Source organism: Melanotaenia boesemani, chromosome 10 (genome assembly GCF_017639745.1).
Source record: "Melanotaenia boesemani isolate fMelBoe1 chromosome 10, fMelBoe1.pri, whole genome shotgun sequence".
NCBI lineage: Eukaryota > Metazoa > Chordata > Actinopteri > Atheriniformes > Melanotaeniidae > Melanotaenia > Melanotaenia boesemani.
The window spans coordinates 30,222,587-30,246,770 of record NC_055691.1 but is presented as its reverse complement, the minus strand read 5'-3'; the positions used below and the strand labels follow the sequence as shown (position 1 = coordinate 30,246,770).

At 40.4% G+C, this 24,184-nt stretch overlaps 1 protein-coding gene across 6 annotated transcripts in view; it reads left to right on the top strand.

Annotated features, from left to right (window-relative positions):
- The window catches only part of LOC121647434 (membrane-associated guanylate kinase, WW and PDZ domain-containing protein 2-like), a 100,896-nt gene that overhangs the window by 30,972 nt on the left and 45,740 nt on the right, over window positions 1-24,184 (top strand). For 5 of the 6 annotated variants that reach the window (XM_041996842.1, XM_041996843.1, XM_041996848.1 and 2 more), the window contains exons 2-3: window positions 2,787-2,903; window positions 21,835-21,954. In XM_041996842.1, the coding sequence (XP_041852776.1) occupies window positions 2,787-2,903; window positions 21,835-21,954 (237 nt within the window). Of the gene's footprint in view, window positions 1-1,055; window positions 1,334-2,786; window positions 2,904-21,834; window positions 21,955-24,184 lie in introns of those variants that run through there. The other variant, XM_041996844.1, reaches the window with a different exon arrangement.

Genomic DNA, 24,184 nt, shown 5'->3' with positions numbered 1-24,184 from the left:
TAATAAGGAAGTGATAGTAGCCACATCTTTTGTGCCCTATCTCATAGCGACGTCGAGGCTGCGGTGATAAAAGGGGTAACAGGTGCTCCACCTGTACCAGCTGACTGTTTACATGGGCCACTTTGTTGAAATGTCACACGATGATGCTGATTTGTTTTTTTTTTTAATCAGATGACTGCTGATGGGCAGTGTAAATCTATGTGTGCTGTCTGGGCTTACGTAACACTTTTTTGCAGTGCACTGATCACTATCTGTCTTGATGGATTTGGGATTGATAGACCTGTCATCCTTGTCTCCTTGATGTGGAAAAAAAATTAAATACATAAAGCTTTTTCCCAGATTTCTTCCTGCCATGTTGAAGCAGCCAGTCACAAAACAACAAACTGTGATGTTTACAGCATCTATTTGAATTCTGAAATTGTAAATTTGTTCCGTGTAAACAGTTACACCACTGAAGCGTCTTCAAGTGTACTCTGTCTCCACACTCAGCTGTGCCCTTTACTGAATGCTTATATCACAAGCATGTGTTTCTGTGCTGGTGTTTGTTTATGTCTTATATTTTGACCAAACCTCACTCAAGGCATCTTCTCTGGCATCTGCAGCTGTGAGCTCATCTGCCCTCCATGTTCGTGCGAGTGCGTGTAACCTCCGTATGGCATATGCCGCTGCTGTGCTTCTCAGAATTTCTTTCCAGTCTGTGACGTTAACACAAGGTCAGACTTTGAGAGCATCTGGTGGGTGAGACAAAGAGTGTTTGAGAAATGCCAGAGAGCAGCTGCGAGCGCTCACACACGCACAAAAATACAGACACGCATCAACAAATGCTTTCACATGCATGAACATTTATTTGCTACTGTCAATCTTTTTTTTTCTCATGTCTCATGCACACACAAACACTCACCACACAAATGCACTCACACTCCAATGCAGTAACAGAGGCAGCAGATAGGGGCTGCTGCAGGATTGTGGAAGCTGCCTGGCCAATCCGCTGGCAGGTTTTTTCAGAGCCCGGCTTCCCACTGGCACATCTCCTTCTCCTCTTTTTTCTCCCGACGGTTGTCGTCTCCCTCCATCTATCCACGTCTCTCTGCATCTACCATCCCCCTCGTCTTCATCTTCTGGGATTAAAATTGGCTGCAGCCGGTTGCTGGTTGCTGGCAGCAGTGGAGAAGCAGAGGCAGGAGGAAGACGGTGGGGTTTCACAGAGGTAACGGAAGATGTGCGGTGGTTGGTTGCAAGGCTAGAGGACGCCTGGGAGGACAGGCTGTCAGTGGATGTATATACCTGTGGAGGAGGACTGCTTTTATCAACATCTGGGCCAGCTGCTGATGAGGTGCCCGGATTGCACTGCCTCTAAGTTGATTGTCTGTCTTTCATCTTGCTCTGAACATGTACTAGAGTGCATGTATAAATATGTGTTAGTCAGTGTTTGCATGACAAAGAAATGGCCTGTGCCTGGATAGAAAGCTGTGATTTGACATTTGCTCATCTGAAAAATCCAACATTTCTAATGTTAATCAAGATTTCATCCTGTCTTGGTTTTCTTGAGCTCTCCTCTCCTCTCCTCTCATCTCCTCTCCTCTCCTCTCCTCTCCTCTCCTCTCCTCTCCTCTCCTCTCCTCTCCTCTCCTCTCCTCTCCTCTGCTGAAATTGCTTTCTAAAATGGTATCACTTTACATAAAATGCCTCACAAAAAGGATTCATTATTTTAAAATCACAGAGTCACTTGCGTCAAGGACCCACATGCATGTATGTGGACAATTTGCATAGTGGGCCCCAATTAATTTCCTCTCCATTGCTGTATGCATTCTTTGACAGGTAGGAGCTGCGTTAAGCGTAACTGCAAGGCCGAAAGCTGTTGGCTCAGTTTAGCAGGCGGTCAATAGAGTATACACGATTGAGAAGACATGTTTGTCATTTGTAAATGCATGACATGTAACCTTATCCCTCCTTCTGTCGGATGTGGTTGTATTGCATACCAAATGTTGTGTGGAGAGTAAGTTCTCCTCCTCACATCCTCCTGGGCTTCTCTGGATTGAGACGCAGGGAGGAGAAACTATTCATGCACATTATCATGCAGTGTGTGCTGCACAGATATGTTAACCCACTCCTCCTGTTCCGCCTTTAATTGTGTTTGTCATTTTTTTACTACCTTTCACATGAGCGACTTAATGACAAGGAAGACAGCTTATACAGCAAATAATCTATAAAGATAGAGAGGCAGACACTTGAGGGTTTGAGCTGTATCCTTTGTCATCCAGCCTGCTGACATTGCACATTTAGCCCCAAGGGGATCACTGGTTTACACAATTACCAAGATATGTGTGTTTATGTCAGCATGCGTGCTCTTTGCTGTTTCACCTTGATGTGCACGCTTTCAGTCTGATTAAGCCACAGAATTGAATTTTTTGATTGCTCTAAATGTGCAGTATTCCCTTTTTTAATTGCTTATTAAGGAAAAGTAATGTTGTTAAAGCCAACCCTTAGTGAAACCAAACTTTGCTCTCGCCAGAACTCATAATTCTGGCGAGAGCAAAGTTTGGTTTCACTCTCGCCAGAATTCATAATTTCCTAGTTTGAGCAGAGCTGAGCTGCACAGCACGACCATGTAATAACAGTCCTACTGATCAGACTGCTACTTGTTCTTGTACAAATTACAGTGTCACATTGTGATTCATGCAGAGCTCATTTAAATATCCTGTAAGATCTCTGGAGAGCATCCTGGTAAAATGTCTGACAATCTTGTGTAGAAGGACTAATTTCTCTCTTGCTGTGTTTGTGTTTAGGGGGGGTGGTTGACAAAGATTTGCGACACTACCTCAACCTGCGCTTTTCCAAGGGCTCAGTGGACCACGACCACCAGCAGATCATCAGAGACAACCTCTACCTCCGTACTGTTCCCTGTGAGTACACCTCAGCCTCCTATACTCCGTTAGTGTTTTGCGACTGTCTTTTACTCGTCTGTGATCTCCTCCGCTCTGCTGCTTCACCGTCTGTGTCTGTAATTGTCTTTTTTCATTATCTTTCTTTCTTACAAATCATCCTTCCCAGCTCCTCCTGCAGCCTTATTTCCCTCTTTTAGTTTCCCTCCTCACCCTCGGGATGTTGCCTCCTTATTTTTTCATCACACACGCTTTCTCTCTCTTTCTCCCTCTCTGTCTCTCGTCGTCTATTGCTCCTTCAGTCGTCCAAGGTTTCCACGGCAACCACCTTCTTGTCTGGAGGCTTGCGTTGTCGTGATGCCCTACCCCTTTCAGCACACACTACAGACATGAACAGAGCTATGCAAAGATAATAACGTGTTTGTCTCACGGATTCATTTCATTTATCCATGTGTGAGAAATTTTTCATGCTGGGCAAACAAACCCCCACACAGACACTTCATGACTGTGGGTTAAACATGAATGAGGGATTTATGTGTGTGCCTTTTGCCTGTTGTGGGACAATGCAATTTCCGAGTTTGATGTTGAGGGCCTTCCCCAGCATATCCACCATCTGTTAATGGATCCAGCGGCTTGTGAATCAGCTCTGATGCTTCACCCTGCAGGCTAGATGCTATTCCTTTAATGGAGTATGTAGATCAGTGCACTTTGAAAGGGTGTTTTTTGAAAAGGTTTTGAAATCATCTGACACTTTTTATGATCCTTTTGTCAGTATGTTGATTCAGGTTGATGAACCTGTTACACATCTAAGAGTCAACAAGACTGGTTTTCATCCCAGAGGTAATTATTATTGGATCAACTGAGTGATTCCTGAGAAAACAAATGACCAGTTTCTAATGCTGTCCCTCAGCGTGTTTCTGTAGTTTCACTACACCAACTCAAGTAATTTTACAAGACAGCTAACCAGCACATTATTTTGTTCCATATCAGTGAAAACTTATATAACTACTTCTTACCTTTGTGAAAAGGCTGAGAGCAAACACGCACATACAGAGATACTTTGTTGAAAGTGATGTTCTTCCGTCTCTTTATTATTCCCTCAATCTACAGTCTGTATCCTCTTTACCAGGTGGGAAACCTGAAAAATCGTACACCACGGTCCACTTTTTTACCATTTTAATTGCTACAGTATCCTTTCACACAGCACCAATGTCACATTTCTTACACAAAAGCAATCTTGATTCTCTAATCCACACTTTTGTTTGTTGTGCACTCTTCGCAAACCAAAACGGCCCAGACTATCCAAAATGCAATGAGCTTTTGTGAGTGTGATGTCAGCTGACAAAGACTGACACTAGATATCCTCTACTGGCGTGTTGAGCCATTAACATGCAAGTAACTGTTTATTATCTCACAGCCGTGCAGTTAATGAGCCTCTTTATCCCCTCCTGTTTCCCTTTTGGCTTTAACTCTCTTTTATGTTATTCCTGTTGCTCTGACATTATTTAGTCACCACCTCTCTTCTTTAAAATTTCTTACCCTTTTAGTTTTAATTCTAGATGCCCTTTCTGTTAACTGTATATTAAGGCAGTTAAGGCAGAGTGATGGCTGATCTAATGGGGATTGTCTAACTTTAACACCTCTGCCCTGTTAATGCTGAAGGACAACATGTGCCTGTTTTGGTCACATGAGTCATGCTTTTTGTAACCATGTTTCAGTTATAGTCACCTTCCAGCCTTTTATGAGGCTGGAAAGACCGTTTTTCTATGTGATGTTTTAACATGACGATATCCCTAAAATTAACTAGTTGTCACTTTATAAAACTGATAGTGAAATTAATATGTCATACACTTTCTTGTGTATGTTTAGTGATTCATCTACTTCACATGAGGACTCTTCCCAAGTATACACGGAATGGCTTTTTGGCTGTCAGACACCCATATTAGCAAGCGTTGCTCAGCCATCAGACTGACATGGCATTAGAGCTAAAAAACAAGGACGATTTTCCTGAGTGCTGCACTGCTCATGCCCGGCGGGCTGTTTGTTATCGTGGTTTTCAGCATTAGAAAATGAGTGTTTTTCTCCCTTGTCTGCAGCGCTCTGACCATGCTGTCAGTGCCGGTCTGTCAGCTTGACGAGCAGACGCCACTCTGCATCACAACATGCTGTCAAGGACGTGGGAGGAGGCGTGGCTGTCATTGTGTGTGCATATGCGTGCGTGCTTCCATATGTGTGTGTTCATACAGCTAGAAGGTTCACATGCTGACATCAACCACTGCATCCTGTTACATCATTCAGCTCAAGGATTACCCATTCTCACTCCAAAAATAATGAACCAAATGTGACAATTATCCGATATTAATAACTTTATTCAGACTTTGTGTTGTGGCCTCCAGGCACCCTTCTGTTTATGACTTTGTGCTGTTTTGTTTGAATGTGAATGTTGGCTTATTTAGACCTTTTTTTTCTTCTTCTTCTTTTTTACATGTGTACTTACATTTCAGGAAGCACTTGTGCCAAACGGTAGCCATTTTACCATTTTAAGGACATGACATTTTACATAGTCACTGCAGACTGCTGCACATCACAAGAGATAAACAAGATTGTGCGTGAGTTAATTTACTGGAAAAAGTGTCAGTTGGAGTAAGTCAGAATGGTAGAAGAGCATTCATAGAATTAAAGAGAATAAAACATGCACAAGAACATTAATATTATAAGAAAAGATAAACATTGTACCGTGATGTGGCCACTGGCTAACTTTCATCTGTGTAACAAAGCACGCAAATCTAAATTTACATATAATACACAAATAGATATAAACCAAGTGATGCCAAATATAAACACAGACAACAGAATTCTCCCACCTTAATAATAAAATACATATTATGTTTAATTGGTTTCTAATTTATCCAAGTTTTAAAACAATTAAAAAGATCAAGTGACCCGTTAATATAGGAGCCCATATAACCTCAAAAATACTGTCATCCATTGACCTTGTAAGTCCATGGACAGTTTCCACCTTTATCTCATTTGAGGATGCCAGACTTGCCTCCTAAAGTTGCTGTATGGAGGTATACCGCCATCACAGATCTTCTCTTTAAAGATGCTACTGTGCTTGATAACAGTAGGGTTGAAGTCAGGAGGCCATGGTGGCAGCTAAAGAGTCTATGGTATGTTTTGCTAAAAGGGATGGTGCGTTGTCTTGCATGAAATTTATTTTACCTCAAAAGGCTCAGTTCTTCATTTTACACCATGACAGGGAAAGGTCAGTTATAAACTGCACATATTTTGATGAGGACATTTTAACACCCTTGGTCACCCTAAAGGGGTCTACCATCTCCCTCCTTATTATTTCAGCCCAAGACATCATTCCACCATCACCTTGCTGACATTGAAACCTTGATGGGACATGGTGCCTGTCCACCAACCATCCAAACATCACTCTATCCATCTGGAACATCCAGCGTAGAATGGCATATATCAGTCAATAAAAGTTTTTGAAAATTAGTCTTCATGTATTTCTCATCAACTATAAATGTTTCTCTCTCTGAGCATTGATTAAAGGTGGCCAAAATATAGCTTTATGCACAACTGCAAGCCTCTGGAGTATCTTGCATCTGGAGAGGTTCTTGGGATTTCATAGACACCAGCAGCTTCAAATACCTGCTTGCTGCTCATTAGTGGCTTTTTAATAGCTGCTCTCTCTTCATACAGTGCGTTTGCCTAATGGGGATTTTCCTTGATAGGCCTATATCTAAACAAACCAGTTGGCTTACTGAATCACACAAATTGTATGACCTCACATTTACATGACATTGGACTCCTTCATTCCATTTGCAGAAAGATCCTTCTTTTCCCCACACTGCATGGAAACTGTGACTTGCTTTATAATGTGGAACAATCTCTTTAAGTAGTTTCCTTTAATTAAACTGGGAAACTAATTATCAAACCTGTCAGAGTTTATCAGTTATCTAAACAGACATGAGAAACAACACAAGCAACATCTTCCACAGAAAAACTAAAACCCAAACATTTAATTAACGAAAACCCTAAAGGCATAATAATTTGGAGCATTGGATGCTGAAGAACACTTAAAAAGATAAGAAGTGAGGGAGGAAGTAGCATTACGCCACACGCTGTCTTGTGAGAGAACTGAGTTTAAGTCTCACCCAAAATTGTCTATAATAAAAAACAAATAAACTAAACAAATAAAAAAAATGGTCTTTGACTTTGTATGTTTGCAGGTTGCATCACGTCACCTGAATGCTGCCCTGCACAAAGCAACAGGAAAAGTAAAACGTTGCCATCTCATAATGTCTATGTCTATGCCTTTGAGCTTACGAAATTTGCAGCATCATGTCATTTAATTTATGGGAATAAATTTATCTCTTTGGTCGATAAGTCTGAGCTCCTGTCAGATCACTTTCTTTGAATGATTAGGAAAACTGTTTCAGCATTTGGGAAATGGGATAAAAGTGGAGATGAGCGTGCAGGAGTATCACAAGGCAGTGAAGGAATAAACAGATCTGGGAAATACAATCGAAGAGGCAGAGATGTGGGGTATGGTAAACTGAGTGGGGGAGGGGAGATGATGAATGTGGACATGTAACAAGAGGTTGTGAGAGAAGATGGAAAAAGGTAAGAGGATAAGAGGAGCAGAGGTAAAGAGCAGGCAGTCAGCAGTGGAGAGATGGGAAGGAGAAAAAGAATGGACAAAAGATGAAAAGTGAGAAACAATAGGTGATGCAGGAAGATGAAAGGTAGAGCTGTAAGGAATAGAAGGACAGATGTGCACTGAATGGGGGCAGAAGGAGTTATGGCAGAGTCTCGTAAGTTATTCCCAGGAGAACTATCTCCTCTTTTCCACTTTATTCAGAGGCATTAGTAAAAGTCTCTATAAATAGCTTCAACAGTGAGCAGCACATTTCTCCACTCAGATTCCCTATAAATACAAGCAGCTTCTGTCAGTTCAGATGCACTGCTCTGGACTCAGGCTGCCCTGCAGCTTCTCAGCCTCTGACAGGGAATCCTCCTATGGAGACTACGGAGGAGGAGCAGATAAGGATGCTGATGAGGAACATGGCCAAGATGCTTAGGATGGTGATGGGGATGGCACATGCCTCAGATAATGATGGCAGTAATGAAGATGGCTATTGCTATAATGTGAGGAAATGGTGTGTGGAAGGTGAAAGACACCTTTTAATCCTGATGTATGCAATGTACAGTCTATGTAATAGTACCCAAACTCCCATCATTGATGCACACTGTGTAAGAAGTGTATAATGCAATTAGAAAGTGAATTGATGGAGATTAATGAATACAAACAATATTTTATACTAAAAACAAATATCTGTCCGTGGCAGTTGCAGGTGTACACATATATTAATTCCTGCTTATTATGTATTTTTCCTACCAGCTTGAAAACTCAGTTTCCCAGTTTTATTGATTTTTGGGAAGGTAGTTTAAAATAAGCTGTTTGTCTCTATGGTAGCTACAGTCTTCTCAAGTTATTCTTTCCTCTATTGAAACGTTGGGAAATAAAACGTTCTTAACAGCAAGTGCAAGTAATTTTTGTGTATGTAAAAATGTGCTGTTTAGGTGGTAGAAGTGATGGAGCTGATGCTGGATATTTCATTAAAAAATTGCTACTAAAAAGTGTATAGTAGTGAGTGTACTTGTGGTAAAGGCCCTGAAATAATGATGTAGTCTCTGCAGAGGGCTGTTGTGCTTCTGTGTGACAAGCTCTGGAAAAGATTTCAAAAGGCTTTCCAGAAAGTAAAATAACTTTGATTTCTGATAAACTATTCTTTTAGTAGGGGTCTGTATCTCACCTCTTATAAGAGGATTTGATAAGTATCTAGATACATGGGGCAACATAAGATTCAAGAGCAATACATTTTTAGGTTAAACTATTCAATTTGATGCAGTCGAGCACATTTTGTTAATATATCTATTTTTTATTGTCAAACAAAACAAGCCATTTCCATAAATGTGATTAGTGAGCTTTTTGCTACATCTGTTTAATAAGAGAAGGAATCGGATTTTTTCCTTTTTACTTAGCAGCACAAAATAAAAATAGATTTGATAGTTCTAGTTTGAAGGTAGAAAAATGTAGGAAATGGGAAATAAAAATGTAGCTTGCCTTAAATTTTAATTAAGACAAATTGGATCCAAAATGTATTTTGCATGTCTGTTGACAAGCTGAGAGATGTTTATCTGTTAAATGTAAAATTAATTAAATTTTTAAATTATTAGTTGTCATGATTTTCTGATTTTTTTTTTTAAGGTATCAGAATATTCAGTAAATATGTGGCAGTTGTATCTGTTGGGTTTGGTCAGTTTTTGTTCCTGACCTTCAAAGTGAGATACATCAAGGATGCATTGTATGTGGTAAATAAAGAAAAAACAAGAGAGCTTTGGGGACTGAAGTCAGAGGATATTTTAAGTGTATCTCACAGGTACGTACCTGAGTTTGGGGTTTTTAATAGTCCAGTCTTGTTTATGGTAATATTTCAAAACCGGGTCCAGTGGCCATTAAGCCGGTCTTAAGCAGTAGATATGGAAGTAGATGCTGTAATAATCTGTATCTTTGACCTGTCTTGGGTGTGAATATCTTGTGGCTGGAAAAATCTTTAATATTTTGTGTTGTTGTCTTGCTTAATGTGCTAACTGTATTAGCCATCACGACCTCACCTGTGACATCTCACAGTGTTGAAATTTACCGTACTACTTATCTAATGCTTTGAGACATTGGATCAGTGTTCCTTTGTTTCTATGTTATCCAACTGGTTTCCAAACATTAAATTTGATGGTGCGTTGACTCTCTGAAATCAGTCGTCAGACATGTTGTGCTTGTATTTCCCTCAAATAACAATAATGATGGGCATTTCAGGGACTTACATGCAAGTACATGTAAGTTCAGGGGTTATCATACCAATCTTAATTATTAAAATTAGATTCTGATTAGTATTGGTTAATTTTAACAAAATTAACCTAGATTTAGACTTAAATTTCACTTTCAAACCAACAGCTCCCTGGTAACAGCTAATCAGACATTTTCACAAGAGAAAAACATAATATTTTTTCCATATCTTTTAAACTGGGTTATGTTTACTTTAAAGACATGTTACACATGCAGAAATATAGAAAAAAAGTCCACAAACTTTGAAACACCACTGTAGATTGCTGACTGTTTCTTATATATCTAGTTAGCAGATATGAGTGCGCCTTAATTCCCATATGGCACTGTGACTGATGATGGTGATGAAGCAAAGGGGGAGGAAGAGGAGTGATGACAGTTATTTGAGGATATGTGTCATGAAGATAATAATGATGTTCAGTGAGGTAATAAAGATAAGATACATAACTTGTATGTGTGGATCTGTGGGGTAATGATTGTATGCATAAATTTCTTACTGTTGCATTGATTATTCTGTTTGTGTGATGAGATTAAATCTGCTGAGCTGATAAATGAATCATGGGAGTCTTACATGCCATTCTCTCTTAAAGTTGTGTGTGCTTGCGTCTGTAAGTGTGCGTTAGGAAGAGAAATACATCATCCCCCAGGGACTCTCCTTAAAGGAGTGATTTGCCTACTGGCTTGCTCTTGTTAAAGGGCTGGCTGACATGCTTTGATGTGGTTCTACGCTCCCTGCAGTTTGATTGGCACGCTGGATTAATGTTGTTCCACAGATGAAAGAAAATGTGGGGGAATTATCTACATATTATGAAAAGAAAATAGCAAATATTGAACATGATTAATGAATTGGTTATGGTTTCAAATTGCTTTCCAAGTTAAGCTCCGGACAGGTGTCATCTTATCGCTTTTTCCTCTTCACAATGTGATCCTCTCACTCAGATGTTAATCACAAACTGAGGTTCCTCTGAAGTCTTTTGTATTTCTGCTTCTGTCTGTAGTTTTGCCTCTCAGACCATTGTCTCTGTCTGTATTGCTGCTAAGATCAGAGTATTGCGCCTGATGAGCCAGGCACTTGTTAAACTGTTGGTCCTGAACTGGTCAGTGAGCAGTAACACCTCAGAGACTTGGATTGTTTATTCTGGTCAGTCTTTACGTCTCTGCACAAACACACACAGAATACCAAACTCTACACATAAGCTTTGCATGTATACACCATCATGATCCCCACTGTCTTCCTGCGTCATTCAGCTCTGCAGACTAATAAAGCTGCTTTTCAGCCTATTGCGGCTGATTCCCATCACCACAGGAAACATCTCAGTACAGGGGTAATTTCTCAATGTCACCCAGGCACCAACTTGGCTGGATGCAGATGCATCGAGCTTCACAGATGTCTCTGCAGCCACTGTTACACCCAAAAGACACGCACTAAATGAAAGAAACTCAAATTGTACACAAAATTAAATTTGGTGGTATCAAAACTCACATTCACCTTTTATCTTTAAGACCAACCACCAGTGTTTATGATGCATCAATTACTAATGTGCAAAGTCTTATCTTAAGCCCATCTCTAATGAGTTAAACTATGCCAGGCAATAATGATTTAAGTTTTCAATGGAGATGTTATAGTTTTATCATTTTACTGATTAAATGTTTAAGCAAAATAAAAAACAGTGGTTCTAGCTTGTCACATATGAAAGTAAATATACACTAAAGTAAAGCTAGTATTGTTTTTAGTTTGGGAATAAAAAATAGAGGGGAAAAAACATGTTGATGCCCTAAATTGGTTAACCCTTTGAAATTATCATCCATTATGAAATTACTTTTTACTACATTTTGTACTTGATCATCTCTAAAATTATATTATAATTATTGCCATACTGTCACGAATGGAGGTGGAGGTGAGGACCCAAATGCAGGCAGGAGGCAGAACTGGTGCAGGTAAAAAGGTTTATTACCCAGGAACTCACGACAGGGAACCACAGACGACCGGGATAAACTCCATTGAACATAAACCAAACATGACAAAATGAGGATCTGACAAGGAATGACTGAAAACCGGGAGTACTTATACACAGGGGGAGTAACAAGACACAGGTGAAGTGGATGACTAATTAGACCAGATGAACTAACGAGGCAGAAACAGAAAACCACAGGACACAAGGGAAAAAACTAAACATGACCAGAAAACCAAGAACATGAACACAACACACCAACACCCAGAAACCATGACACATTCCACTAATCTACAAGTCCAAAAGACATTCCAACATTTGAATCAGATCAGATCAGATCAGAAATACTTTATTAATCCCTTGCAGGGAAATTAATAAGAACTAAAATAATTATTAAACTATGTGGGATTCAAAATGGTAACCAATTTTTTAACAAAAAACTTAAATAGTGATTTCAGTGGAAGTTAATAAGTAAGTTGGCCTATAAATGCCCACAATAAAGACTAGATGTCTCAACCGCGCTACTGGCCAATGGAGTCGAACATCTGCACTGGCGGCCATCTTGCCACAGTCAACTCGCTCACTCATAACATTGTTTTAATGGTACATGCACTTTATAAATAACCATAACTTGATAAGTTTTATAGTGATTTTTTGGGGTATGGTTTGTTATAAACGCCAAAGATGTTGCTATGAGAATGCATACTTATGAATGATGATGAATAATTTTAGCCAAAGATTCTAGAGCAGAGCTTTAACCATGGACTTTCATATGAAAATAAACAGATGGGTGCAGTGAATACACACACACAAGGTATTCATGTTAAATCAATATTTAGGCTACTAAAACTCAGTGTACAGAATGACAACATGATTATATATTATGATATATATATATATATATATATATATACATAGAATTTGATTTATTACATCTTTAGTTTAAACATGTAGTAATTTAAATTATTTTATTATATTAGTAATATTTATATTATCATAACACAATATAATACATTTTTAATACATTATTCTCATTATTCAGTTCAGTATCTGGTAACATCTTGTACATAAAAGTGACATTTATTTGCAATACAAAAAATGCCCACCCTGTACAGAGAACTAGACTGTTGTGGAAATTTATACATGGAGAACAGAAATAAAAACAGAGATGTGGGTAAAACAGTGGAACTGAATTTAACACAGAAAAGGCTCCGAGTTACACTGATATACAATTAGCAGAGTGAGAGAGAACTTCAAACCAACACAAACTACATCTCAGTAATCGAAGTACAAGCTCTTGTAAAACAAAACTGAAAATAAAATAAAATAAATAAATAATAATAAAAAAAAAATAATAAAAAAAAAACGCCCAGAAACATGTCTTGGGTAAAACCCTTTGTAAAGGACTGTTTTGTTGAGCTTCTGGCACATGTTGTTTCTCTGTAAGCTAAGTGTAGTTATTTTGGCAATGCAGTACAGCCTTAGCTAAAAAAACATGGACACAACTAATGTCAGCAGCATATGGTGCAAACTGTCTGCGCCATACTGTGTGTAGCCGATGTCCTCCTCAAGCAAAAACACATCCTCTGACCCGAGGTCCTCTTCCGTACAATGTACAGGACCTCAAGCTGTCTGATAGGCTGTGATTTTCTGGAACTTGCTGATGCCTGGCGAATGAGCTGCTCTGCTGCTCTGATGACCCTTATTGTGCCTTCTGATGGAGAACACAACTATGCTGCACGTTAAAGTCGTTTTTCAAAGAGAAAAGCATGTTCATGTATCCAGAATTATAGCCACGTTAATAAGTTTTGTAAGAAACCAAACTGTAAATCCATCAAGATTCCAGCGAAATAAGAGTATTTGCATTTGTGCAGATCACTCACTTTCCCTCAGCTACCACAGATCCCATGAGAGAGCAAGCCTGTGGCAAGATGGCTGCCGGTGAGGACGTTCGAAAGTATCTACCTTTATTGTAGATATATGATTTGGTCCGTCGCTTGACGCAGAAGATGGAACAACACCACTGAAAATCGTGGGGGCAGTGCTGAGCACAATAGCTGACATGCAACCAGGCAAACAAACAAACCAGAAAAGAAGAAAATAATCAGGAAGGAAACAAAAAAGCAGAAGAACGATGACAAGCACAACAACTGTAGAAATTGTGCAAGCTATATGTTTAAGGCGTGTTGGATGGTTGGACTTTCTAGCCGGCTCCCGGGAGTGAACTCTGAACCCCACTAGTGGAGGACTTGACTTCATAACCATGGAAACGCAAAACCAGCATGGATAAGATGGTTAAAGATGTTCAGGACTGTTTATTGGAGTCTCTCCTGGTTGCCTGGCAACTGCTCATTATAACAATCTCTTGTTCATTTTAGCATGCAAATATAAATGAACACAACTATGTAATAGAAATAAACACCTTTGTAGAGCTAGATTCAGGCTTCCTGTAAACTACATGATCAGATGTGGTCTCTTGTGGACTCTCATGTCAGCTCAATCTGCATGTAAAGCTTTGAAGTTCTCTAATTTTATTGCATGGGAAGTCAATGTGGATTACATCAGTCTGCCTTTAACTCTAAATGTTTAATGTGTCTCTAATTGAACAAACAGCCCACACTGCCATCTATCTCTGTGCCGACTGTAACTGGACTGAATCTGTGAGCATCCTCTAGCCCAAGAGTGATTTACTCCAGAGAAGTGACATCCAAGTCCCTTAGTCCTTCCAGCCTGCAGCTCCCATCAGAGAAAAACCTGTCTGCTTGAACACCCGTTGAATTACTCTGAGGTAACCAGGTGTGAGCTCTCAGTGGCCAGCCTGTGACAGTAATTGATTGATTGCTGTGCTAGGCAGCAACTAGCAAATTCCTGCAGCTCTGGGGAGCAAAAGTGCTCAAGCTGAAGACCTATGAGACTGTAACTTGTAAAACGGCTGTGCATGCAAAAGAGAGTGTCAAATCTGACATAAATTTCACTTTTGCAGAACAAATGTAGATGTTGCTGCTTGTTACCATGGTAAGTCTGTGTTGCCAGGCACTGACGTGTTGTCGCGGTAGCAGACGTTTCTGTCAGAATGTTGCCATGTTGTGTCGCTGCATCTGTTGCCTGGGCTTTGTAGTGTAAATAAGGATGCCAGTGTGTGTTCTCGATCATACCTCTCCTATAGACCTGCTGTCACACTTCACATCTGCCAACTGGAGAGAAGGATGGAGGAACAGGGGGTGAGCAGTAAAGAGTGAGTGAGACGTAAGAGCAAAGTGCAAGCCAGAGCTTGAAGGAGGGAGGACAGAAGAGAGAAGGATAATGAAGGGAAGAGAGCGCGGATTAAAAAAGACAGAGAGAGGGAGTAATGGGGAAAGAGAACACCAACAGAGGAGCAAATGGATGGAAGAGGGATGAGGTAAATTGCAAATGAGAGCAGCAAGACAAAGGATAATGGAGGAGGCTAATTTGAAACAGTGAGACAATAAGAGATAGATGGATAGATGGATAGAGGGACGGAAGACTAATGCTTCCCTTAAATTTTCCCTGTAGGAACTTCAAAATTAGACACACATTTCAGATTATTATAGGGCTACACAGTTAAACAAGATGCCTAAATTTTTTATTTCATTTGCATGTGTAAAGTTTTATTAAGTGGCAGGATCCTTGAGATCTCACCAGAAAGAAAGGAATTGTTTTTTCTCTGCTACACAGCATACTGATTTAATGATAGACGTACCAAAACATCCAGCAAGGTTAAAGAGGTGAAACAATAAGCAGCATGCACCGATTCAGCCAGAAAGACCTCCAAGCAGACTTCTGTGCTTTGTGCTGTTTGTGTAGCAGAAGACAGGTGTGCTATCACACCAGTACTTTCATGTGTGAATCCTTTTCTGAGTTCGCCTGGGGATTGTCATGAAAAAGTGTCACACCTGTTCACCTCTTAGAAAGTATTTTTAGTTATTGTTGGATTTGCTGTTACCATAGTCATTCAAACCCACTCGACTCCCAAGATGACCTGATGGCTGTGATAGATGAGATGTTGTCAGACATTGAGCTAGAAGCACAAGTGGGACTAGTTTTATTCATCTGGATTTGTTGCGCAGTCCAATTATCATACAGCTGTTTCCTCTGTTCTTACTACAAATGTATAACTTTTTTTGTAAGTATGACTCTCAAAACTCTAGAAAACATAATTATGTCTGAAGCTCTGCGTATATAGATTAAAGTATTAACTATTAATATAAAAAGAAACCACTACCCCATCCACCCACCCACCTCTTTGTTCCCACACTTACTCATGCTGTGACTGTATTATTGGACCACCTCCCCCACTCTTTATTATGATAATCAGTCCATCCTTGGTCTATTTTTAGCTTTGAATCTCCACTGCTTTGCTTCTCCCTCTCAGTGACTTCCTGTCTAATTATAAAAACATGTATATGAAAACATGTGTTCTTTCTAAAACACACTTACAGGCTACTGTGAATGCACCACAGGGTTAACCAGTCAGGCTTTCTACCCTTCAAATGTCTCCATCTCAGTTGCTCCCTCGTTTTTTCTCTGCTTGCCACTCTTCTGCCTGTCTATAATTCAACGGAGGTCTTTGTCCTCTTATCGTCAAACGCCCAGCTGAGTTATTTCAGTACATCAGCTATTTTAGCTTTTTCTCTAAATGTACTTTTCTTGTTGTGTTTCTAAGTAATCTCTCTCGTCTTCTCACACACGTCCACCCTCTCCAATGCAAAAATGTCTTACAGTAGATGGTTGTCATGGTTGGAGGCAGGGAATGTCTTCACCCCCCTAAAGTGGCAGTTCTGAAGCTTTTTATTGCTATTATAGATTTAAAACATTTAAGCCATAAATCTCTGGGGCGCTCATACTCCTACTTGCAGAGTCACCTCTGAGAGGTTTTGCTACACTAGCTGATTACAATGCAAGGCAATTTTTGGCTCACAGCCAAGTGTATTCTTTATTAGCGAGACTGCGACATCCAATCAATAGTTAACAGCAGAAGTACTTTTATTTCCAGGAGTGCATCGCTGCCTCCTAACTGTACAGTCTGCTACAGCTCTGCAATATATCGAGATTTTCAAATATATCGAGACTTTTTTACATGCAATATATATTGAGGGCATATTGTTTATATCAGGATGGCCTGTTTTGAGTTAAAAGTGTCTTTTCTTTTAGCATTTTGCACAACTGTATTTTTGTTATGGTCATTGAAAAGTGTTCTTTATTCATTTTGTTTAAGAGCATTTAATTTAATATACAGCTACTTGAATTTTAGTCAACTGTTTAAATGCACATGTTCTGCTGATTTTTAATGAAAGTGTATTTAGCAATCAAAAGGCTGAAAATTAGAGCTGTCTCTAATTGTCTCTGTCTCTAAATGTCGAGATATATATCATATCGTGATTTAGGTACCCTACAGTCTACTCTACAGTCATTTGGGAGACGCTTTTATCCAAAGCGACTTACATCTGAGAGTAAGAACAACACAAGCAAGAATTCAAACAGGATGGGACATCATAATTAAGTGGTAGTCAGATTGCTGTAAGTCCAGTTGGATCCAGGTGCTGTCATGTAGTGCTAGAGGTAGTGTTTTTCTTTTTTTTCTTTCTTTTTTTTTAATACAAGATCACAATCACACAATATCATCTTGGGCATAAGTGCACACAGCTTATTCAGTGCTGGGTTGTGCCAAAGAGCAGGACAAATCTTTCTTACTCATATCGACAAGTAGAAGAGTTAAGCTAAGTGCAGAAATGCTCCCTAAACAGGTGAGTCTTTAGTTTGCTCTTAAAAGTCGATAACGACTCTGTAGATCGGACAGAGTTTGGTAGATCGTTCCACCACCGGGGCACAAGAGAGGAAAAGAGTCTAGCTACTGATATGGCACCACGTTGTGGTGGGAGCACTAGGCATTTTTAGCTGGCAGAGCGTAACTGTCGAGAGGGAGTATAGCTCTGGATTAAGGAGTAGAGATAGACAGGAGCCATTTCGGTTATTGTTTTGTAAGCCAGAAGCAGAACTTTGAATTGGATGCATGCTGTAACTGGAAGCCAGTGGAGAGCGATTAGCAGCTGAGTGACATGACCTCTTTTGGGCTGGTTGAAGACCAGACATGATGCTGCGTTCTGGATCATCTGCCGAGGTTTTACTGAGCAAGCAGACAGGCCAGCCAGTAAGGAGTTGCAGTAGTTAATGCGTGAAATGACCAGAGCCTGGACCAGGAGCTGTGCTGTGTGTTCAGTCAGGTAGGGTCTGATCCTGCTAATGTTGTAGAGACCAAATCGGGAAGACCGAGCAACTGAGGCAACATGGTCCTTAAAGGTCAGCTGGTTGTCCACAATGACACCAAGATTCCTGGTATAAGACGTAGGCACAAGCGTGATAGAGTCAAGCTGCACGCTTATCTGTGGCGGTAAGAAAGGATTGGCTGGATAGACAATGAGCTTGGTCTTGGACAGATTTAGCTGAAGGTGGCGATCCTTCATCCATGCAGAGATATCAGCAAGGCATGCTGATATTCGCATTGAGATGGTTGTGTCGTCAGGTGGGAAGGAAAGGAAAAGCTGAGTGTCATCTGCATAGCAGTGGTAGGAGAAGCCATGAGAGCTAATGACTGCACTGAGTGAGGAGGTGTATAGTGAAAAGAGAATAGGGCCAAGCACTGAGCCCTGAGGCACCCTTGTTGTCAGCCCATGTGATCTAGACACTCCCCTTCACCAAAATACTTTGAAGGATCTTCCTGTGAGGTAGGTAAAAACATATCAAGACATGAAATATGGTTCATATCGCCCAGCCCTACAGTCTGCTGCCATAATTTAAATTTCAGCACCTTGGTAATCTTTTCTGCTTTGATCAGCTGATTAATTATTGCACTGCTTTGTGTGACTGTACCAAAAATGTAAAGAGTAATTCACCTTAATTGATCTCAAGACATTTCAAATCAGCAGTTACTGATTTTATGCTATTTTATTTTTTATTTTTCATTTTTTAAGTTTTTTTTTGGGCTTCTACCTGGTCATTTTAAATAACAGAGTAAGTCTGCGAGCTTAAAGATTGATGAAGACATAGAATGGTGGCAACAGGAACACAGTATGGATTTTTCTGGGTGCAGTGTTCTTTTTAATCAAAAGGTATACTTCACAGGTATTAAGTGTGAGGAAGGGGATGAGGAAGAGCAGGTGGTGAAGCAGAAAAACAGGTAATGTGCTAATCCAGTCAGAGCAGAATACTGCAAAGAGAAAGGAAAGGAGAAATGAGGAACTGTCGGCCTATCTGCTTATCTGGAGGCCTGGTGATCGATCAATATTCCCAGCTCAGATCCAACAAGGCGCTCACTCCCTCCTTCTGCTCAGTTGGTGTGTCCAGCAAAGGAAGTTGTGGGAGAATGCCATCAGCAGGTCATCAGTATTCCTGAAGTCTCTGCCTACTCTGGTGTGGGCAGCAGAATAATTTCATTCTGATCTTACAGATCAATAAATGTACCCAGTGGAAGGCGACCAGCCCCGCCTGGCTGGCTGAGTTGCTGCAGTGGTCAAAGCTGTGATACACATTCAGTGGATGATACTTTAAGATTTTTTTCTTTACTTTAACCTCTGGTATAATTCATAGATTTGATTCCATTGTAAATGTTTTGAACAACTTTGCACAGACCTTTCTTTGGAATGATATTAAAACAGTTTCCTGACATTTATTAAACTGGTCAAAATGATCATCTGATATAACTAGAAGGTATTATCTAATAAAATAGCCTGTCATTGTACCAAATCGTTATGGAGCAAGGTTATAATGTAAAATGTTTGTATTGATAGAGGAATGAGGAGTCTATTTATGGGGATGGGGAAGATTTTTACAACATGGAAAACATATTCCTTACAGCTTTGAATAAATATACCTGGACACTACTTCCTTTACAATAATAGTTTTACGAATGATCCCCAGGCTGAGGCAGTTGTTGTCTTCAGCCTTCGGTAGCAGAGTGGCATGCATGAAACTGCACCAGGGTAGAGGTCAGGCTGGTGGTGCAGCAGCAGGGCTTCCCTTAAGGCTTTAATCTAAGGTTTCAGTGTCTTCCCAGTCACACTCTATCCAGCAGCAGACTCTTTGTTTCTGTTCCTGGCTCTTGTCTCCAGTGTCCTCAAAGACCTGGTCAGTCCTGCTGTTGTTGAGCTCTCATCACTAATGTTTTGGACTGTGATTTTAGTTCATGTAATTGTATGGTAAAAGCAAAATAGGAAAACATTCTTCAGAAGTATGAAAAGGTCTTCATAGAAATCACTGACTTTTCTGATGCAGAGATGTTTTGACCCCAGTTTATGTGGTTCAGTGGCATATTTCAAGTTGAAACTTGAATTCTCCTGCTTTAAAGTCAGAAATCATAACATTAAATCTGCTTTTGTAATGTGCAGGCTTACATCATCACATCAAAATAGCTCTGACCTATTATTTTACCATCAGATCATGTTGGAGAGACAAAGTCATATCATGTCTGAATCACAAAAGATTTTAAAGCATCATAACATCCTGGTATTACACCTGAATATTTGTAGTCTTACAGTTGAGTTAAGCCAAAAATATGGTTATGTTGTCAGTGTAGAGCTCTTGCTAAACATTATAATGGTGAATGCAGTATTCAGTCAATTGGATGGTGATCAGTCAGAACAGATAAAACAATGTGAAAGGTTAGACAACTCATGAAGATGTGCACAAAAGCCCTCAGTCAGACTTGTGAGGTTGTTGTTTATGATGTATAATAATTACTGCTGGCACAGTGGGTGCAAAGACACAGTTATGTGCACACATATAGGCACGCACAGACAGAGATAAGTACAAACAGTCACATTTAATCTGTACACATCTTGGTAATGTTAGGCGGTTATACACAGTAGTTGTGCTGTTGATGTCTGATGATCTGGGCGTCCCTTCCTTTCTCATTAGGTGTTGACAAGTTGCCATCTTTTCTCCCAGCAGTGAAGTGAAAACAGTAGAGGATGTTTAGTAGATGCTCTACAGGAGTAAAGTGGTGGCAGATGATCAATAGAGATCTAACGATTAAGATATCACACTCTGGGGAGAATTTGTGTGCATATGTGTGAGTGTGACATATGTGAGTCCACAGCACATCCGTCACCTGCTGCTCTAATCTCCCTCAGCTTATACTTCTGTTATGATACCAGTAAGAGTTTTACACCATTCATTCCTCAACATATGAAGCCCTTTTTTTCTTTCCAGTTTTCCACAATCTTGTCAAAACAACTGTCCCAGCTTCTTCACTGGTGTGATTAAACCCAAATCTTGTGCTCTATGGCAACCTCATGGTCAGATCAATCCACCTTAGTTGTTAGCATGTGAGCCCAAATCCTGGCAAACAGCTCAGACAGTGGTCTCCATCTCCATGCCAGACGAGTGACTGTTTTCTGGTATGATCGATAGACAGCAGAGATCAGCACCAGCAGACTTCACTGAGCCTGAGCTGAAAGTCCACTTGGCAGGGACACAAACACAGCACCTCATTAAATTCCAAACTCCCATTGCTGCCATTACACAGCCAAGCCTGCTGCACTGATGAAGATCTCCAGAGCATTGATGCAAGAAGGCTCTAATTGCTACACGGTAATGTGGCGCCTCTGCATTCCCGCTGTTTCAACAATAATCCAATCGGCACAGTATTGTGTGCTGTGGATGGGAGTTTGACTTATGCTTGGTAAAATTGCCATATTGATTCAGTCATTACTAAAGCAGCATCGGATTGGCTTGTACGGCCTGAATGATGGTGTTATGCTGCTTGAGCTTGCTCTCCCTGCCTCTCTCTAGCTGTCTCTCACTGTCACTCACTCAGAATTGTGTGAATGGATTTGGCTATCACAAGTGATGACTTCTCAGTCAGCCTCTTCTGTTCCACTTCCCTTCTCCTCCCACTTCCTCTTATATGCTCTACAGCCTCAAATCTGTCGTCTTTTCCTGTCCAACCCTTTTTTTTTTTTGGCTCTTTCCCTACCTTCCTGCCTTTTCTTCTCAAGTGTCCTATTTGGCTCTAATGACCTCTCCGTCTCACTTTTTCTCTTCCTCTCTCACCCTCTCTCTGCAGGTACCACCAGGCAGCCTAAGGAGGGGGAGGTGCCAGGGGTGGACTACAATTTTGTGAGTGTGGAGCGTTTTATGGAACTGGAGCAAAGTGGAGCCCTGCTAGAGAGTGGAACCTATGAAGGTGAGCTGTGGGAGCATCTGTGAGACAAGTGCAGGTGCTTGGGGAGCAAAACTGGGAATGTGCTGTATATTTCAGTAGAGCCATTTTGCTATTTTTAAATGCTTTCTGCCGCCTGCACTACAGTGTGAATATCTTTACTTGATTAATTAGGCGTGCCAGGTGATGCTCTTACACACAGCTCAAGTAAACAAGCTGAGTCTTCTGCACTGATATGTAATGAGTGTTATAGCTTCCTGTTGTGGTTGCTGATTATTTCAGTGTGTGTCAGCCGAACAAATGCCAGTTCCATGTCATGTCAAGTCTGTTCATCTCTGCTGTGCTGCACTGTCAGGGATACATCTACAGATGGGGGATTTGCTGGTTCATTTGCCCAGAAGAAATTTTAAGAGCATGTGCAACACAGCACATTCACACAAACTGTGTGTAAATGTGCATGTGAGAGGGCTACAGGCACATGTATGTTTATGTGTGTGTTCTCTTTTTATGTATTCACATCACAGTTGTGTGTTGTTGTGTGTCCACGGAGTATGTTTCCCTTAACACAGAGCTTAGTTTGTGTCCACTGGGGGAAGTGGACTCTTTCTGGGTGGCTGCACCGGAGGTGCTGCAACTCATTTTGTGATTCGCATTAAATTTAGAGATGGAAGAAGAAAGAAAGACAGATAGGAAGTGTTGAAATAAGCACTGCTTTTTCTGTCTTTGAAACAATAGTGTAAATTATATAAATATGTAGGTCTCTTGACTCATGACTGTAATGTGGGCTATCGCCTTTTCCTTTTAGATGCTTTCAGCTGTGATTCTTGTCAGTGTTTGGCAGAGTAAGCTCAGCAAGTGCTTTAAAGTTTGTACCATCTTTCTTTTGCAAAAAGTGGCTGACTGATAAACTGTTCCATGTAAACACATGCAGCAAAATTATTATGTTAAGTTTTGAGATTCAGATACCGCCTGCGTCCAGTTCAAAACCTACCTTTTCTCTCATCTTATTCCAAAATAGGTCATCTGGGGAAAGAGGTTGTAAAAGTGTTTGCTTGGGAGTGGACATCATGGCCTTTATCACATGAAAACGTTTGCATGGATGCTGAAAATAATTAATTACATGATGTTAAACTGTTCTTCCTCAAACCTCAAACCGCATTTAAAAAGTCCCAGTTTGAATGCAAACACGACCTGTTTCAATTCAGCCCTATACAGTATTAATTCTTGAACAAATGCTTTGTTTTCCTAATTGAGCCACTCTCCTTGCACTGAGGCTTCTGTGTGCTCACAAACCTTCTGCTTTAGGATTTGTGGCTTTTTGCTCTCAGACTCTTGTGAAAGAACACTGTCAAAAATCCCCCTGCCAACACAATACCACATATGTCCCTGGCATTACCGCTTCCTTGTGGGTGCGCTAATTTGACTCAGTATCTGGACAATTACTGATGAATTGTGTTCAGCAGGTCGTTTCTCCACAAGCAGGGACTTTTTGAGGGTGGTGACAGAACTCTGAGGGAGAGTAGGAACTCTTTAAACTAACTGTATTGCATGAGACTATTCTTGGTACTGTGTACAAGACTTACAGTTGTGTGTGCATATAAGAGCTTACGTATCAAATGATGTGAGATGAGGCATAACGCAAAGTGGATATGACTATACAAAAGTCAAGATGCCTTTAGGCAGGGGGAACATTTTGCTTTGAAACTAGTGTATAGCATTAGGAGGAACTTGGGTCAAAGCTTATCTCAGCACCTTATCAGGTTAGTTTTTAGCTTACACAGGTGGGTGCTTGCTGCTTGTTTATATTCATACTTGAGACTTCTGTACCTGGGCCTGGATGTATTTATTTAGAATATGGTCTTGTGAGCAGGAGGTAAATGGATTTCTAAGAAAGTAGTGGCTGCAATTGAGCCACTCCTAATATCTGTCCACCTCATGCTGTGTCTGTGGACTTAATACTTATTATGCTTTTATTGCTGCCTTCATCCATCTTTCACACATTTACTGCAGTCCAGACCTTGGCTGGTGGATAAGTATACCAGGATGCAAACGTTCAAATCCCCAGTACAGAATAAAGACAGCATTTGTTCAATTCAGGCTATGTAAAAAATATGAAACATAATTAAACATATAACTGCTTTGAGAATTAACAGCGAGGAAGGTGGGCATCAAGTACTGCCTCCTGCATCTTCTGCCGCTGAACTGATTTTAAATAAATGCTCAGACCTGATTCTCTTGTCCAGAGCTCATTAGT